The 20233-nt window shown below is 36.1% G+C and overlaps 1 protein-coding gene across 2 annotated transcripts in view; it reads left to right on the forward strand.

Moving 5' to 3' along the window:
* Positions 1-20233, forward strand: part of LOC143249952 (uncharacterized) — a 107889-nt gene that overhangs the window by 86048 nt on the left and 1608 nt on the right. The window contains exons 9-17 of one of the 2 annotated variants that reach the window (XM_076500587.1): positions 3255-3392; positions 3897-8447; positions 8992-9119; positions 9624-9894; positions 12915-13055; positions 18384-18443; positions 18642-18657; positions 19137-19183; positions 19538-19794. In XM_076500587.1, the coding sequence (XP_076356702.1) occupies positions 3255-3392; positions 3897-8447; positions 8992-9119; positions 9624-9894; positions 12915-13055; positions 18384-18443; positions 18642-18657; positions 19137-19183; positions 19538-19794 (5609 nt within the window). Of the gene's footprint in view, positions 1-3254; positions 3393-3896; positions 8448-8991; positions 9120-9623; positions 9895-12914; positions 13056-18383; positions 18460-18641; positions 18658-19136; positions 19184-19537; positions 19795-20233 lie in introns of both variants that reach the window. The other variant, XM_076500586.1, reaches the window with a different exon arrangement.

Consider the following 20233-nt stretch of genomic DNA (forward strand, 5'->3'; position numbering starts at 1 on the left):
TACATGTTTTGAGTGAATTAAGGCTTGTATTGGGCAGTTCTTCTAATACATTCAGACATGTTTTGAGTGAATTAAGGCTTGTATTGTGCAGTTCTTCTAATATATTCATACATGTTTTGAGTGAATTAAGGCTTGTATTGGGCAGTTCTTCTAATACATTCATACATGTTTTGAGTGAATTAAGGCTTGTATTGGGCAGTTTTTCTGATACATTCAGACATGTTTTGAGTGAATTAAGGCTTGTATTGTGCAGTTCTTCTAATATATTCATACATGTTTTGAGTGAATTAAGGCTTGTATTGGGAAGTTCTTCTAATACATTCAGACATATTTTGAGTGAATTAAGGCTTGTGTTGGGCAGTTCTTCTAATATATTCATACATGTTTTGAGTGAATTAAGGCTTGTATTGGGCAGTTCTTCTAATACATTCATACATGTTTTAAGTGAATTAAGGCTTGTATTGGGCAGTTCTTCTGATACATTCAGACATGTTTTGAGTGAATTAAGGCTTGTATTGTGCAGTTCTTCTAATATATTCATACATGTTTTGAGTGAATTAAGGCTTGTATTGGGAAGTTCTTCTAATACATTCAGACATGTTTTGAGTGAATTAAGGCTTGTGTTAGGCAGTTCTTCTAATATATTCATACATGTTTTGAGTGAATTAAGGCTTGTATTGGGCAGTTCTTCTAATACATTCATACATGTTTTGAGTGAATTAAGGCTTGTATTGGGCAGTTCTTCTAATATATTCATACATGTTTTGAGTGAATTAAGGCTTGTGCTAGGCAGTTCTTCTAATACATTCAGACATGTTTTGAGTGAATGGAGGCTTGTATTGGGCAGTTCTTCTAATACATTCATACATGTTTTGAGTGAATTAAGGCTTGTATTGGGAAGTTCTTCTAATACATTCATACATGTTTTGAGTGAATTAAGGCTTGTATTGGGCAGTTCTTCTAATATATTCATACATGTTTTGAGTGAATTAAGGCTTGTGTTGGGCAGTTCTTCTAATACATTCAGACATGTTTTGAGTGAATTAAGGCTTGTATTGGGCAGTTTTTCTAATACATTCATACATGTTTTAAGTGAATTAAGGCTTGTATTGGGCAGTTCTTCTAATACATTCAGACATGTTTTGAGTGAATTAAGGCTTGTATTGGGAAGTTATTCTAATACATTCAGACATGTTTTGAGTGAATTAAGGCTTTTATTGGGCAGTTCTTCTCATACATTCAAACATGTTTTGAGTGAACTAAGGCTTGTATTGTGCAGTTCTTCTAATATATTCATACATGTTTTGAGTGAATTAAGGCTTGTATTGGGCAGTTCTTCTAATACATTCATAGATGTTTTGAGTGAATTAAGGCTTCTATTGGGCAGTTCTTCTAATACATTAATATATGTTTGAGTGAATTAAGGCTTCTATTGGGCAGTTCTTCTAATACATTAATATATGTTTGAGTGTATTAAGGCTTGTATTGGGCAGTTTTTCTAATACATTAATATATGCTTGAGTGTATTAAGGCTTGTATTGGTCAGTTCTTCTAATATATTAATATATGTTTGAGTGTATTAAGGCTTGTATTCGGCAGTTCTAATACATTGATAGATATTTTGTGTGAATTGAGTAGTTTTTAAAAAGAAACTTACTTACTGGGTTATTGGGAATGTATTTTTATATGTATGAATTTTTAATATACTCTGGAAAAGTGTGTATGATGTATATATGTACAAATAATTCTGTTTTATACTCACGTCAAAAAGAAATTAAGCACCATCTATTAGTCGCAAATAGAAACAGAATATCAGATTTAAAATGAGTTGTTTGTTTGTTTGTTTTTTAATGTTGCGCGAAGCTACACGAGGGCTGTCTGCGCTAGCGGTCCCTTACTTAGCAGCAGTGTAAATCTAGAGGGAAGGCAGCTAGTCATCACCACCCACCACCAACTCTTGGGCTACTCTTTTACCAACGAATAGTGGGAGTGACCGTCACATTATAACGTCCCCACGGCTTGAAAGGGCGAACATGTTTGGTGCGACGGATATTCGAACCCGCGATCCTTAGATTACGAGTCGAGCGCTCTGACCTCAAAATGAGTTTTGTTGTTCTGGAAGAGGCACCTGCAGGCGCAAATGCTTTGATTTACTTTTAATAGAAGTTTTATTGTTGTTGAAGTTCCACGTGCTTTGTTTTACTTTTAATAGAAGTTTTATTGTTGTTGAAGTTCCACGTGCTTTGATTTACTTTTAATAGAAGTTTTATTGTTGTTGAAGTTCCACGTGCTTTGTTTTATTTTTAATATGTGTCTCACAATTGTGGGTGAGATTAGAATCACGTGAGATAGATCGATATTGGGATTCACACCCACTTGCGAGAAGATACTGCAAGTGAATCGTGCAGGTGAGGGACTTCCATATATATATATATATAGATATATAGAACTATGAAAAACTTCTTTTTTTTACTTGTTCATCATTTTATCTGTCATAAGTTGTCAGGTTTTTGGTTTTTCGTGATTAATTGAATTTTTAAAACTATCGCGAGAGCTTAAAGATACTGTTATGTACGCTTATGTTTATATAAAAAGAATTAGGTTTGATTGTTTAAAATATCTGTGTCTGTTTGCTAACACTGCATTCCAGCCAGTCGCCTTTGTTAAATACAGATGAAATCTAATTTTCGTTATTGAAATAATACATGGATTAAAAAAAATGGCTGTATAGGGCCCACTAGACAATGATGTTGGGTATACGTTCTGTTTTATACAAGGGATTGGGTTGGCTGCACATTCTTTCAGGAAAATTCGTGTTGAATTATTTAAGTGAGAATTTCCTATTTATTATATAGAATTTGCTTATAATCTTATAATACGAACAATCTCTTCTAGAAACTAATCTAAGTAACATAATACAAACATTCTCTTCTAGAAACTAGAGTAAATTAGATTATTTGGAAATTTGTGTATATTGGCAAGGAGATTAGTTGGAAGGCATACTATTCTGTGATATATCTGTAGTTTTTTAATATTTACATTGGCTTAAAGGGTTTACCTCTCGCGTACTCAACTGGCAAATAGAAATGGTGATATATATATTACTCAAAAATTTGTTGTTATTTGTTCTAAAAACAAAATCCAACTTTTTGTCTTCCTTCTTAGTACTGACATGTTAACGTATTCTTATACGTTATTGATTTCTTGTAGTAATACAAATGGTAAAAATATGATATTCTGTCGGCTACTCTTAGGAAATGACGGAAGTGAAGCTACAACGATTTTGTATCCAGGTCCGGTAGGTGGCATTGCGGGCATTAAGGTCATATCAACAGCAGCTGATGGGTTTGCTGTGACGTCGGTAAATGGCGTGGTACCAAGGGTGATTTCAGGTGATTTGAGCCACGTGTATTCGTAGTAGTATATAATAAGTGAAAATTAACTTGTATAGTTAAAATAGATTACATAGGAGATTTGATGAATTCAGATGAAGACGGTGAGTAAACCTAGGTATACTTTAAATATTATGTATTTCCATATAAAAGCTTCATTCAACTTTGTTTGGTAAAATTATAAGATTTACCGACATTTTTCAAATCACAGTTTTGTAATATTATTTCTTAATATGTTTTTGTTTATTTTGTTAAATATTTTGGTGTAATTCGCTTGGTATTTCATTTACCCTTGAAGAGGAGAACCCAGTGGTATTTGTAACAAAAACTGCATTGTATAGTTTGTTGTTGTACAAACTACATTGTATAATTTGTTGTTGTACAAACTACAAATGAGGAATGATAGGATCAACTTAGTGTTTGCTGTTTTTTGAATATAAAAACGTACGTGTAAACGGTTTGGTAAGTTGTATTTTAAATTTATGTTTTACTTGAATTTTACAGACTACCAGTCTACTCGCCAGACATTACCACCAGTTCAAGTGGTAGCCTCACAACAAGAAACTGTAGAGCAAGTGAGCCGCTCTCTGGTTACAAGAGTATCTGATGGAGTGACTCTGATCGTTGCTGATGGAGTGACTACAGGGTACAAAAGTGAAGACAGCTCTCCTGTAACTCTACAACCTACTTTGGTGACAGATGTTGTCTTCATGAAGGACAAAGCTCCATCATACTCAGTGGTCTTCGACACTAGGACACTTTATACAACGTACACTTTCTTCACAACTCTTTTCTCGGACACTACGTCTATTATCTCTAGTTCGGAACAAGTTGTATCCAGCGTTATAACTGTGCCTGTCACCAGACCTGCCTTGGCTGACACATTCTCGCCTACGGATATTCCCGCAGTGTCCCCCACCCCGTCTGTGATCTTGGAAACCAGTGAAAGACTTGTTACCAGTACTGTATATAGCACTTCCACGTTCTATGCCACTTTATTTAATGGCACGAGCTCGTTTGTGTCTCCTATAGAAGATGTCCGTTCCGATGTCTATACTATCACAGAGCTTATCACAATCACCAAGTCCGTGAAGTCTGAATCAGAAGACGAATTGACACCTTCTTCAACTGTCTCATCACCATCCATCTATTCCACGTTCACGGACTACACCACATTTACGAATTATGTTACACTTTTCCAAGGTGACTCATCAATTATATCAAGTCTAGAAGAGATTACCTCAAACGTTTACACATTCACTTTGCCAGTACTACGACCTAGCACATCTGTCCCAACAGTGTCAAGCAAAGATGTGCGCCCACTAGTTACAGTCTATACAACCAGAACACTTTTCACTACAGACACTCACTACATCACCCTGTTTAGAGGCACTGAAACTGTACTATCGTCTATTGAAGAAATTGGTTCCAAACTTCTTACAGAAACTTTACTTCGACCATTTAGCGACTCCTCTAGTTATACGGGCGTTGTTACAAGCGTAGTCACTGAGAGTGTTTCACCAGAACTCAGAACTTCTATCAATGCATCGCGAACAGTGCCAGATGAAGTAACAGAAGAGACACCAACCGTTCGGTTGGTGTCTTCCCTTCAGAAGTTTCTCACTACTTTTACATATTTCACTACTCTTGTTAGTGGCCCTAATACAATTATCTCTACCAGGCAAGAAGTTTCTACTTCCTATATTACTCTGTTTGTGCCTTATACGAGCCACCTATCATCGACATTGGAGACAGAAACTCTTTCTATAACACCAGTTATTACTTACGTCACTTCTACTGAGTTCACCACGTATACCTTTTACACGACACTTTTCAGTGGTGAGGACAAGGTTACTATATCAAGTGAACAAGTTATTCCTCGAGTGATTACAGAAACAATTACAATCACACCAACATCTTCTACATCAATAGAACCAGTCTCAACCACCGAAGATATCGTATCAAAACCTGTGTCCGACATGGACAACACCCTGACTTTCTTCACTACCTACACTTATTACACTACATTTGTTCATGGAGACAATACTGTTGTATCCTCTAGTCTCCGAGCAGTCACCCAATATGTAACTGTAGAACCTACATCATCTTCAGATTCCAGTATTCTTCATACTCCAACAGTGTCTTCAGATATTGAAGTTCCAGAGTCATCAGTAGACGATGCAACATCGACAGCAACAGTCATTGCGACTTCTTCTGTTGTACCAACTGCTTCTGAGCATGAAGAAATAAGCATCGTAACAATTGTGTCCAGTAAAGTGTCTACTTCGACTGCTACTAAATTGCCTGAAGAAGAGCTAACAAGGACATCTGTTGTTGTGAATATAGGATCAAGTACTGCAGTAGAGAGCTCTATAAATCTAGAAACGACAATTGCAGTAGAGACTAGGGTAGCCGTGAACACCAAAGTGTCCAGTAAAATAAATACGGATTCTCCACAACAGGAGGTTGTACAAGTCAATACCTCGGACCTCGAGAAAGAAAAGGTTGACACTACATCTGCACTAGAGTCATCAGTTAATTTAATAGTTCTTAGCAGTGTTGATGAATCACAAGCACCTGTTTTCTCTTCAGTACTTCCTGAAAGTAGTGTAACAGTTGATAGAGAAGTGACAGAAGCCACTCTAACTTCAATTCACAGTACTCCCTCTATTTTGAGTGGTACATCTACAACCGTTGTGGATGGTTCGACTGTAATATTTTTTACAGACTTTATACTTCCTGGTGTAGTGCTGTCTTCTTCAACAACAAGCGACGTAGGTGACTTTACTTCTGAGATTATTAGCCCAAGCTCTGAGGAAGGTCCTGAGAGTAGTGATTTAGTATCTGAAACCCCAGGTACTTTACTAAGTAGCGATATTCTACCTCTGACTTCTGCTGTTGTTTTAAGTGAAGAAACGATTTTTATTGGTTTGAATAATATAACGACAAGTGTATCTCCAAATGTGACACTTTACGTTGTCACTGGTATAGATGGTGAGGAGACGAGATTCACAGAAGTTGAATCTACCTCTCATACAGCTCCTATTACTCCAACAGAAACACACTTAATACCTGATAGTGAAGGACCAGAAGGAGACAGTGATATTAAACCAGGATCTGTAATTGAACTTTCTGATTTGTTAGGAGGGAATGCTAATATAGGAAACAACCTTGCAGAAGCTGTAAAGGGTATTGTTCATTTGTTTGCAGGAAGTGTTAAGAATAATACAAAAGAAATCAAAGCCACCGACATCTCCAAGCCGGTTCCTTTACCTCCAACAGAAGGAGTTACGGTTAGTAATGCAGAAGAGCCTATTTATATACCTATAGGAGCTATAGGTAAGACTATTAAACCATCCCAACCTGCACCTGTTTATCCAGGAACAGAAATACCAATTGAAAGACTTGAAGAAGTTAGTGTTACTGAATCAAAGCCTTCTGATTACGAATTACCTTCTTCCATTTTTACAAGTAAAGACAACGTGCAGCCAAGGGTTCCTGTAGTTACTGACATTTTCAAACCTGGAATCCTAATAACCGGGTTCACACCTCTTTCTGAGAGTGTTATCACCAAAGTTGCCAGTATCATTCCTTCAGTTAAAACAGAAGTACTTACAGGAGTAAGAACAGTATTTATTCAACCCACAGAGGTGTCTGTGGCAGAACAAAGTGATGACGTTTCATCTGTGAAAGAAAACCTCAGTGAGGAAGTTACTGAAAGCACGGTTCCAGTATTCTCTGATACTCTCACAACTTTAGTTGTTCAGCCCAGTCTTAATAGCAGAAAATTTAACATCGAACCTACTATACGCACCTCTGTCATTGTGGGAGCTAAAACGGTATTTTTGGGATCTCCGACTGGACGACAACCAGATCAGGACACAAATGAAGACTCTACCATTGTTGATGTACCAGGTTTAGAACCCTCGACAGAGTCTTCTACATTTGTCAATGTTCAAACAGTATTTACTAATGATGATAGTGGTAAACTTTCTGCTTCAGACAAAAATTCACAGACCTTAAGAATATTAGCATTGGATTCTGCAACCTCTTCAACACCATCACTTCCAGTAGCCATACCGAGTGGCAGTGAGAGCTACACTACACAGATAAAAGATGGACAAACTATTATAGGAAAAACTTCAGTGGGAGAAGAAACCATTTTCTTTCCTTCTACCACTGAGACTTCGGAGATTACTGTTTCGTCATCTGTTCATCAAGAAGAACATAATTCAGTGAAAAATCTAACCGAAATCAACACTAGATATGTTACTAGTGTGGAGTCTACTACTAGAACACTCACTCTGACAACCACCAAGATTTATTACACACGTGACAGTCCTTTGACAATCACGTCAGTATTTACCACAACTATACCACCAAGGACCTTTGTGTCCACGATTATTGGAAGTAGAACGATACTGGGTTCCTTACCAGAACCAACCGAAGCTGTGAGACTTGATCTGTCTTCAATGCCATCAGAATCTACTACAACAGTAACCACGACAACGTTGGTTTTCAACTCGATCACAACCACGGTGGTTCGCACGTTAGTTATCCCCACTCGTGCTGTCAGACCAACAGGAACAACAATACCGAGTGTGCTCAGTGTCGGGACCGAAACACCCCCTGAGCCCCCTGAATCTGCAGATAGCAAATCAGATTCTGACTCCAGAAACCAGTTAAGTGGTAATAGACTGTTTTCATTTAGCTCTGGCTCTAGGGATCAATTGGAACTTAAAAAACAACCAACATCTGATCCACCTACTAGTAACATCAATTATACCGTAGTTCATAACACAATACCTTCTTTCCACCCACCAACTCCGAATCAACGTTCAAGTTATTCGAGACAACACGGTATTCTGCCAACCAGCCCCACACCTCGGTCGGAGGAAAACGTAAGAGGTCAAGGAATTGGTCGACCAGAGATTGATGGCTGTTTCCCTGCATGCGATGAAGATAATAAAGAAACTTGTAAGAGAACCAAGAACATGTGGTCATGCCAATGTAAGCCCGGCTATTCCCGAAAGAAAGGAAGTCAGTTTTGTGAAGGTTGGTACTAGAAATCGGTGTTGCTAAATAAAAACATGTCACGTAAGATAGAAATCGGTGTTGCTAAATAAACACATCTCACGTAAAATAGGAATCGGTGTTGCTAAATAAACACATCTCACGTAAAATAGGAATCGGTGTTGCTAAATAAACACATCTCACGTAAGATAGAAATAGGTGTTGCTAAATAAACACATCTCACGTAAAATAGGAATCGGTGTTGCTAAATAAACACATCTCACGTAAGATAGGCTTCACCTTTTTCTTGAAGAAACTTTATAAACAGTAAATTACTTAAATATTTTAAACTACCTTCTTGTGAAAATATCCCTCTATTAGGTAATGAAGAAGATTATTATAAGTAAGCAGTTTCTAGTTTTGTGGTGATTTAAAACAATTTTTGGGATATTCTAGTTGAAACTTCAATATAGTAAAATACAGATGAATATTCCAGTACTTACGGTTTATTTGTTGTACGACTCTACATATGAAATGAGAATTACTTTTAAGAAACCCATCACGACACAGACTTTATACTTTTCAGCGACTAAGAGCTACGTGGTGTTGCTTCGAGTTGTTAAAATGGGAAGAAACTCTGTAAGCTATAACTCGTCTCTTTCGAACACGAACTCTCCTGAATATCGGAACTTTGCTCACATGGTTCAACAAGGGGTAAGGTTCTAGTGAACATTTTTACTGGTCTACTTTGTTTACAGAATTTTCTACCCAACATAAGTTTGTTGAATTGTGGTATTGTGGTGATAATATAATAAGTAATTTTTTCTGACAGTCAATGTCTCTGATTACTGAATGCTCTTATAAAGCGATTAAAACAAATACGGAATGAATACATATATTAATGACAAAAGTAAATTAACCGGTTTGACTCATTAGAAGAATAAAACATTATTTTTGTGTTTAATTTCTTCCATTAAGATATACCTTACAATAATACCAGATAAGATAATCTAATCCATGATGACAACCTTAGTAACAAACATACATTTATTAATACATGTGTTCCAATGAAACGCACAACCTCTGAGAGTGAAATATTAGACAAATTTCGCGAACATTTTTTACTTGAAACGTTAGTTTAAAAACGTGTGTGTTCTTGTAAGAATTAAAACAATTGTTAGAAGAAATAATATAAGTGATTCACCGTGTTCTACGTAGATTGACTTAGCTTATGCAGCTAGTGAAGTACAACCAAATTACGTCAGAGCTGACGTCAATGGGTTTACAAATACTACCGAAGTTAGCAGTCAAGGTTTGCCACGTGAAGGATTACTCGTGAATCTGACAGTCTCTGTAAATCGAAATTCCGCTGTGGACGACAAGTTACTAAAAGACGAACTAATTCGTTCCTTGAGGACATCGGATAACAGAGTGGGGGGAACAGATTTGTTCGTCAGTTCTTTCGTTCAGCCAGTCGAAGATGTACGAGGTACGTAAAATATTAAAGAACATGTAATATTATTTTTACACCATTTGTTTCTTCCTATATGCGAATAACTAAAGTATTTAAGCAGATTGTTTTCCCAGGAGAATTAGAGTATTGAAAATAATTATGAATAAGATATTCCTTTTGCCTGGTGAATATTTGTGTTTGTGGTTCAGTATTTCTAATGGTTGGATGTTTCGTTGTTGAAGAACTTCTAGTATGTGATTGTTTCTGCACTGCTTTGTTTCTTATCATTTGAATTTAGTTAGGTTTCATATAATCTATCTATATGTATATATATGAACTAGATTTATTACCATACCCGAAAACGCCCTGTTTTGAGAGTAAAAATAAATCTAAAACTAGGAGTACCAAATATTATTATTATTGTGTATGAAGTTCATACTATGTTGTAGCCTTCAGAGTGCATAATTATTCTCGTGATTCACGACATACGCAAGTTTTACTTATGTTACGACAGTACAAATTGGAACGTTAAGCGTTTTTTTATGTGACATCATTTTAGTGTCTACTGACTGACTGAAAGGCAAAACACTACTATCTAGTGGTGCGAATGGTTAGGACAGGTGACACTTCCAAGCGGACTTCGGGAAAATAATAGCCAAATGTCTGTTTGAACCGTCATGTGAAAAAGTTAGGACACACTATGAAAGCCTGTGTATTTTTGTAAAATTTTTGGATATATATATATTTAATCTCAATTTTAAAACTATTAAAATTTAAACCTCAGACATTTAGTTTGGTGTGCTCCTGACTGTTAAAGTGAGAGTGAGCACCATGGTGAGAGCAAAAGAGCTGTCTGAGGCTTTGAGAAAGAAAATTGTAGCAGCTTATGAGTCTGGTAAGGGATTTAAAAAGACCCCAAAAGATTTTGAAATCAGCCATTCCACTGTCCGGAAAATAGTCAACAAGTGGAGGGCTTTCAAAACAACTGCTAACATGCCTAGGTCTGGTCGTCCAAGCAAGTTCACCCCGAGAGCAGACCGCAAGATGCTAAAAGAGGTCTCCAAACACCCTAACATGTTATCACGGGACTTACAGCAGATGGCTACTGTTGATGTGAAAATGCATGTCTCTACAATCAGAAAGAGACTGCACAAGTTTAACTTGCATGGGAGGTGTGCAAGGAGGAAACCTTTGTTCTCTAAGAGAAACATCAAGGCGAGACTGAAGTTTGCCAGAGAGAATGTAGACAAAGACCAGGACTTCTGGAATAATGTTCTTTGGACACCAGAACAGAGGACATGTTTGGCGTAAACCAAATACAACATTCCAGGAAAAGAACCTCATACCAACTGTGAAGCATGGAGGTGGAAGTGTCATGGTTTGGGCTGCTTTGCTGCAGCAGGACCTGGAAAGCTCACAATAATAGAATACACCATGAATTCTACTGTGTATCAAAGGGTGCTTGAGGAACATGCGAGTCCATCTGTAAGAAAATTAAAGCTGAAGCGAAACTGGATCCTGCAACACGACAGTGACCCTAAACATACCAGTAAACATACACAGACTTTCATAGGTGTCCTAACTCTTTCACATGACTGTATATACTGAACATTATGTATACTGTACATGTGTTTCTCTTCATTACAGGTATTTAATTCTTTTCATTTTTTTTCAGTTCCTAAAATTTCCTATCAATATTGACATCACTTATTTGAACACAAACGGAGACTAAATTGATAAAAGAAACAAAGGACAAAAATTTCATTTTGTTGCGGAATTTCACCGAAAAAGCGGGACTTCTTTCATCAACTGATTAAAAGAAATATTTCGAAGATAAAAATATGAACGAAAAAAAACAGCATAAAGAAAGAAAGGCGTATATATATTTGTTGCTCAGTTTAGATATATCCATATCATTTTCTGTTCTATATTATCGTCCGACATGGCCATGTGGTTAAGGCGCTTTACTCGTAATCAGGGGGTCACTGGTCGTCACACCAAACATGCTCGGCCTTTCAGCTGTGGGGGGCATTATAATGTGATGGTCAATCCTGCTATTCGTTGGTAAAAGAGTATCCCGACAGTTGACGATACGAAGTGATAACTTGTTGCTTTCCCTCTAGTCTTACACTACTAAATTAGGGACGGCTAGCACAGATAGCTCTTGTGTAGCTTTGCATGAAATTCAAAAACAAACATGTAGGTACTTATATATACATGGATAATTTTATTGTACCATGTCGAATAAATTGATTTGAACTGAATGTTTCCCTTTTGACATGATTTATAAAATTTACAACCAACTGTCGAAAAGCGCACACTTCGGTAGTAGTTATTCTTGCACTCAGTAAATGACAAGGAACTGTGAAATCTAGCGTAAAAAGCATCTTTGTGATTAGTTAAAGAACCTGAGGGCTCTACTGTTACCTATTACATCAACATCCAAACATTTGCATCACCAATGCATTGCATTTAAGTCTCAATTACTTCAAATAGACACAGTCAATTTATTATATTGAAATAACACACGTAATGACAATATGTCGTTGTAAACGGCCCGCTATATTGTATATACGTCACGATCCGAGGAATTGGGATGACACGCATTTCAAATAGTTGTACATATCTGTATGACAAGTGAAACTTTTGTGTGTACTTTCATTTTACGTTTTGTTTGTTCAATTCTTTCTGCATTTTCTTTTATAAAGAGTCAGTGTCAAATCTTATAATCAGTAATAATTAGTCATTTAAAACTAAACTTTACACTGAGTATGTTTGGCTTTAAGTTTGGTGATGAAGTCCATAAAGCACCTCAACTATCGGATATTGTATCAAACATTAAGCTCAGATGATTATATCTATCATAACACATAAAATATTATGTTCCATAGAATTAAGTTATAGCTCTTTAGTGTATTTAAAGCAGGTTAAACATGGAGAGTGGATGCGAGTTCTCAGTTTTGCTGTTTTATTTTAACAGAAAATACAAAACAAATCGAAATATATGACATTTGTGTTCAGTATTAAACCTTATTTGATGTGTTTGAACTTTTCAGATTTTGACGAATGTAGTAACGAAAACTACAACGACTGCGCAGACTCGGCAATCTGCACGAACTTACCAGGGACATACACATGTAGCTGTAAAAAACATTACGATGACCTGGACCCTGAATTACCTGGTCGTGTTTGTTCAGGTGGGATCTGGGTATTAGGTTACCAGTCTTGTTTGACAGTACTTCAGGGTCAACTGTAAACCTTTTAACTATTAAATTAAGGGGAATGTTGTATTAAAGATTAGTTCAAGATAAAAGTAGTTGTAGTTACTAGGAACATACTTTCAAATGAAACATCATGTGAGCAAATCACATTAAATTTAGTCCAGGAGTTACGATAGTTACCACTGAGGCAGTTAGTGTAGTTACGATAGTTACTGCTGAGGCATTTAGTGTAGTTACGATACTTACTGCTGAGGCGCTTAGTGTAGTTACGATAGTTACTACTGAGGCACTTAGTGTAGTTACGATAGTTACTACTGAGGCACTTAGTGTAGTTACGATAGTTACTGCTGAGGCACTTAGTGTAGTTACGATAGTTACTACTTAGGCATTTAGTGTAGTTACGATACTTACTGCTGAGGCGCTTAGTGTAGTTACGATAGTTACTACTGAGGCACTTAGTGTAGTTACGATAGTTACTACTGAGGCACTTAGTGTAGTTACGATAGTTACTACTGAGGCACTTAGTGTAGTTACGATAGTTACTACTGAGGCACTTAGTGTAGTTACGATAATTACTACTGAGACACTTAACATTACATACCCGAACTCTGAGAGAGAGCTACATCCCATACTGGGATGTTCTTATACACTACAAATGACTGTTGATAATTTATAAGTAAAACGAATATTGCTGTATGAAATGTTTATTATTCATATATTTTTGTATGCAACCTGTATATTATAAACACTATTTTTCTTCTTCACATTACTGAAAGTACTTAATACTCGTAGAGTATTTTAAATTGTTTAAATGTCATCTAAACAATATCTTCACCATCAGAATACCATTCCATTTGATATGTGTACAATGTAAAACATATTTCATATACATATAAACTGTATTCAGAGACGTTAGGTTGATTACACAACATTTACTCCTTTCAATCCAGCTAGAATTGTGTAACACAAATATTGTTTACACTGATTTTGCATCATTATTTCATTATAAACATAGATATTCTTTAACTATAAATGTATTCACATAACAAAACTATCACTTATTGAATTAATTTGACATGGTTAGTAACACACTAAACATTAGACCTCAATTCCTTAATTAGAGTGCCAATTTAAGAAATAACAACCAACGAACTTCTTGAAAACATGTTTGTTATATCAAGGCAAGAGTAACGTTGTTGTGTTCTGTCTTTGTGTGTAATAATAATATCATGGAAAATGTCAGGCTAGTATAGGATAAACCACTTTCAGACTTTACTGAAAAATGTCAGGTTATTATAGGATAAACCACTTTCAGACTTTACTGAATAATGTCAGGCTAGTATAGGATAAACCACTTTCAGACTTTACTGAAAAATGTCAGGTTATTATTGGATAAACCACTTTCAGACTTTACTGAAAAATGTCAGGCTAGTATAGGATAAACCACTTTCAGACTTTACTGAAGAATGTCAGGCTAGTATAGGATAAACCACTTTCAGACTTTACTGAAGAATGTCAGGCTAGTATAGGATAAACCGCTTTCAGACTTTACTGAAGAATCTCAGGCTAGTATAGGATAAACCACTTTCAGACTTTACTGAAGAATGTCAGGCTAGTATAGGATAAACCACTTTCTGATTTTACCGACAAATGTCATGTTACTATAGGATAAACCACTTTCTGATTTTACCGACAAATGTCATGTTACTATAGGATAAACCACTTTCTGGTTTTACTGAAGAATGTCAGGCTAGTATAGGATAAACCACTTTCAGACTTTACTGAAAAATGTCAGGTTATTATAAGATAAACCGTTTTCTGAATTTACTGAAAAGTGTCATGTCACTATAGGGTAAACCACTTTGTGAATTTACTTAAAATTATCAGGTCACTATAAGAATACACTAAACTCTGATTTGGCTGAGAAGTGATAAATTACTATAGAAACACAGAAGTTGGCTAATGTGATTAAGAAATTTCAGATCACTATGGAAGCGCATACATTGACCTACTTGATTAAGAAATGTGAGGTTGCTATGGAAACACATGCATTGGTCAACTTGATTAAGAAATGTGAGGTTGCTATGGAAACACATACATTGACTAACTTGATTAAGAAATGTGAGGTTGCTATGGAAACACATACATTGACTAACTTGATTAAGAAATGTGAGGTTGCTATGGAAACACATGCATTGGTTAACTTGATTAAGAATGTCTGGTCACTACAGAAACATGAATTTTCTAGCTTGAGTGAGAAATTTCAGTTCTTACAAATTCTTACCATGAATGTTTACTTGTGATATTATTTGCAAGGTAAACATCTTTATAACAGTGCTTTTACTTATGGGAACTGTTAGAAAACACAAATTTAGATGAATCTTGGTTTTTACCTTTTGTACATAATTTTACTGACGAAGGTGGAAAACAGTCATTACATTACAGGTATGAACTTGTATCAGTGCCCAGTTTACTTAAACTGCTCCACAGATCAATGTTCAGGTTATCTTAACAGCAGTTCCATATATCAGTGCCTAGTTTACCTTAACAGTTCCACATATTATTGCCTAGTTCACTTTGAAAGTTCCTCATGTTAGTGACTATTTCACTTCAAATGGTTCCACTTGAACATTTCTCCATATTATTGACTTATTCACTTTAACAGTTTTCATATGAGTTACTAGTTTACACTGTCAGTTTCTTCTATCAGTGACTAGTTTACACTGTCAGTTTCTTCTATCAGTGACTAGATTACAATGTCAGTTTCTTCTATCAGTGACTAGTTTACACTGTCAGTTTCTTCTATCAGTGACTAGTTTATGCTGTCAGATTATTCTATCAGTGACTAGATTACAATGTCAGTTTCTTCTATCAGTGACTAGCTCATAATAATACTTCTTGATATTAGTTTTCTAAACCTTAGATAGAACCTAATAAACCATATAACAAGAAAGTAACATAGGAAACTCAGAGAGCTAAAGAAAAGGCACAATAGGAAGGACCATAGGATATGGAAAAATAATAGAATAGTGAAATGAATGATGAACATTTACAAGGATACAACAAAAGCCAAAGAACCTTTTTATTTTATTACTTCAGCTGAATCATAAAGACATCAAACATGTAACAGTGTAAGCCAGCTAAAGGGTACCAGTGTATGAATCATAGACTGTAACAGTGAAATGTAAGCCAGCTGAAGGGTACCAGTATATGAGTCATGGGCTGTAACAGTGAAATGTAAGCCAGCTGAAAGGTACCAGTGTATGAATCATGGGCTGTAACAGTGAAATGTAAGCCAGCTGAAGGGTACCAGTATATGAATCATGGGCTGTAACAGTGAAATGTAAGCCAACTGAAGGGTACCAGTGTATGAATCATGGGCTGTAACAGTGAAATGTAAGCCAGCTGAAGGGTACCAGGGTATGAATCATGGGCTGTAACAGTGAAATGTAAGCCAGCTGAAGGGTACCAGGGTATGAATCATGGGCTGTAACAGTATAAGCCAGCTGAAGGGTACCAGGGTATGAATCATGGGCTGTAACAGTGAAATGTAAGCCAGCTGAAGGGTACCAGTGTATGAATCATGGGCTGTAACAGTGAAATGTAAGCCAGCTGAAGGGTACCAGTGTATGAATCATGGGCTGTAGCAATGAAATGTAAGCCAGCTGAAGGGTACCAGGGTATGAATCATGGGCTGTAACAGTGAAATGTAAGCCAGCTGAAGGGTACCAGTGTATGAATCATGGGCTGTAACAGTGAAATGTAAGCCAGCTGAAGGGTACCAGTGTATGAATCATGGGCTGTAACAGTGAAATGTAAGCCAGCTGAAGGGTACCAGTGTATGAATCATGGGCTGTAGCATTGAAATGTAAGCCAGCTAAAGGGTACCAGGGTATGAATCATGGGCTGTAACAGTGAAATGTAAGCCAGCTGAAGGGTACCAGGGTATGAATCATGGGCTGTAACAGTGAAATGTAAGCCAGCTGAAGGGTACCAGGGTATGAATCATGGGCTGTAACAGTATAAGCCAGCTGAAGGGCACCAGGGTATGAATCATGGGCTGTAACAGTGAAATGTAAGCCAGCTGAAGGGTACCAGTGTATGAATCATGGGCTGTAACAGTGAAATGTAAGCCAGCTGAAGGGTACCAGGGTATGAATCATGGGCTGTGACAGTGAAATGTAAGCCAGCTGAAGGGTACCAGTGTATGAATCATGGGCTGTAACAGTGAAATGTAAGCCAGCTGAAGGGTACCAGTGTATGAATCATGGGCTGTAACAGTGAAATGTAAGCCAGCTGAAGGGTACCAGGGTATGAATCATGGGCTGTAACAGTGAAATGTAAGCCAGCTGAAGGGTACCAGGGTATGAATCATGGGCTGTAACAGTATAAGCCAGCTGAAGGGTAGCAGCGTATGAATCATGGGCTGTAACAGTGAAATGTAAGCCAGCTGAAGGGTACCAGTGTATGAATCATGGGCTGTAGCAATGAAATGTAAGCCAGCTGAAGGGTACCAGGGTATGAATCATGGGCTGTAACAGTGAAATGTAAGCCAGCTGAAGGGTACCAGGGTATGAATCATGGGCTGTAACAATGAAATGTAAGCCAGCTGAAGGGTACCAGAGAATGAATCATGGGCTGTAACAATGAAATGTAAGCCAGCTGAAGGGTACCAGAGAATGAATCATGGGCTGTAACAATGAAAACTTTTGGTCATATAAAAAGAAAATGAAAAGAAATAACACACTTCCTCTTTAAGTAGTTTTCAATAATGTATATCAATATGATTTACTGAAGTAGTTTTCAATAATGTATATCAATATGATTTACTGAAGTAGTTTTCAATAATGTATATCAATATGATTTACTGAAGTAGTTTTCAATAATGTATATCAATATGATTTACTGCAGTAGTTTTCAATAATGTATATCAATATGATTTACTGAAGTAGTTTTCAATAATGTATATCAATATGATTTACTGAAGTAGTTTTCAATAATGTATATCAATATGATTTACTGAAGTAGTTTTCAATAATGTATATCAATATGATTTACTGAAGTAGTTTTCAATAATGTATATCAATATGATTTACTGAAGTAGTTTTCAATAATGTATATCAATATGATTTACTGCAGTAGTTTTCAATAATGTATATCAATATGATTTACTGAAGTAGTTTTCAATAATGTATATCAATATGATTTACTGATGTAAAGTAAATGCTATACATTTTTCCAAAATAAAAATTTACTAGAATTTTATTTTAGTGGTCAATATTTTTCTTTACTTATTTCTTGTAGGAGAGATAAGTAGCTGTGAATATTGTAATGGTCGTGGTGACTGTATGATCACAGATGAAGGTTTTAGAATCTGTAGGTAAGTTCACTTATCACTTGTATGAGAGATAAGTAGCTGTGAATATTGTAATGGTCGTGGTGACTGTATGATCACAGATGAAGGTTATAGAATCTGTAGGTAAGTTCACTTATCACTTGTATGAGAGATAAGTAGCTGTGAATATTGTGATGGTCGTGGTGACTGTATCATCACAGATGAAGGTTATAGAATCTGTAGGTAAGTTCACGTATCACTTGTATGAGAGATAAGTAGCTGTGAATATTGTGATGGTCGTGGTGACTGTATCATCACAGATGAAGGTTATAGAATCTGTAAGTAAGTTCACGTATCACTTGTATGAGAGACAAGTAGCTGTGAATATTGTGATGGTCGTGGTGACTGTATCATCACAGAAGAAGGTTATAGAATCTGTAGAAGGTTTTAGAATATGTAGGTAAGTTCACTTATCACTTTATAACATATCAACTTTATTAACAAACTGGTCTTTCTAATGACCTGTCCAGTAGCTATTTTCAGTAGTCTTAGATGTGTCAACATAATTTCTCTATGTAAATATATGTGCAAAATTTGAAGGAGTGGTTTGTTATTTATAATTATGTATTATTTTTAGGTTTTGTGTTTGGAACGTTTAGTGATTATTAACAGGATGGTAAAGCTAGATAATTACTTTAGGTGTGTTTTGTTTGTTGTTATAGGTGTCACCATATGTATTTAGGCCGACGATGTGAGGTCAATGGACTTGGTAAGCTACATTGTAATATATTTAATAAAACGTGTTGTATACTTGTTACTATAAGATATATATACGTAACTGCTTGTAATGGATGTGAATGGAACTATATGCTGTGAGATCAGGGAACGTCTACCGTCTAGTGGTAAAGCGATCTGTTTTTGAGTCTGTATCAATAGAATTCATTCCTATATGTGTTTTAGTTACACTTTATGACTATGGGTTCTACATAGCAACTTTTAAAGATACATCTGACAACTATTGTGTATAGGTAGTTATGTAAACAGTGTAGAATACAATTAAGTCTATTCTTGTGGTTTTCAACATTTTTGTCACTATTAAAGATATTTATATTTTAATCCACAGTGCTAGCAGTTGTACTACCGATTGCTGTTGTCGTAGTAATTTTACTCACATGTTGCGTATGTTGGTGCTGCCGACGGTGGCGCCGACGACGACAAACAAGAGCAAAAACTAAATCCATGATGCGAGCAATGGGGTTAACAAACAGCACGCCGGTGGACGGAACATTAGACAGGAAAATCATGATAATTGACTCTTCCAGCGACAGCAGTGGAGAACACGGACCACGCCCACCATATGCTTTTGATGGTCCCTATCAGGTAAATAATTTATTCGAAACCGGTTGTTTCAAGAACTGTTAAAAGTTAAGTTAAATAATTTTCATTTTTCAACTTTTACGAACACCTGATTTATGTTTGTAATACGTAAGTAATTTAACTGAAGGAAATATTCAAACATAAGTAACAGTTGTTGTGGAGTACTTTTGTGTTTACTTCAAACATAAGTATGAGTTGTTGTGAAGTACTTATGTAGGTACTTCAAACATAAGTAACAGTTGTTGTAGAATACTTATGTGTTTACTTCCTTGACTCTGATGTTCAGGTCTGGCCAATTTTTCGTATTAACTATCCATGCCGTTTTGTAAATGTGGATAAACTAGGTTAGTTAAGTTATATCCAATTGCTTGATATATATGTATACAGTTTAGTAAAGTGAATCATCGAGGACTTTAAAAGACAGCTTCACCAAGTGGTTATA

Source organism: Tachypleus tridentatus, chromosome 4 (genome assembly GCF_004210375.1).
Source record: "Tachypleus tridentatus isolate NWPU-2018 chromosome 4, ASM421037v1, whole genome shotgun sequence".
In the NCBI taxonomy this organism is placed as follows: Eukaryota; Metazoa; Arthropoda; class Merostomata; order Xiphosura; family Limulidae; genus Tachypleus; species Tachypleus tridentatus.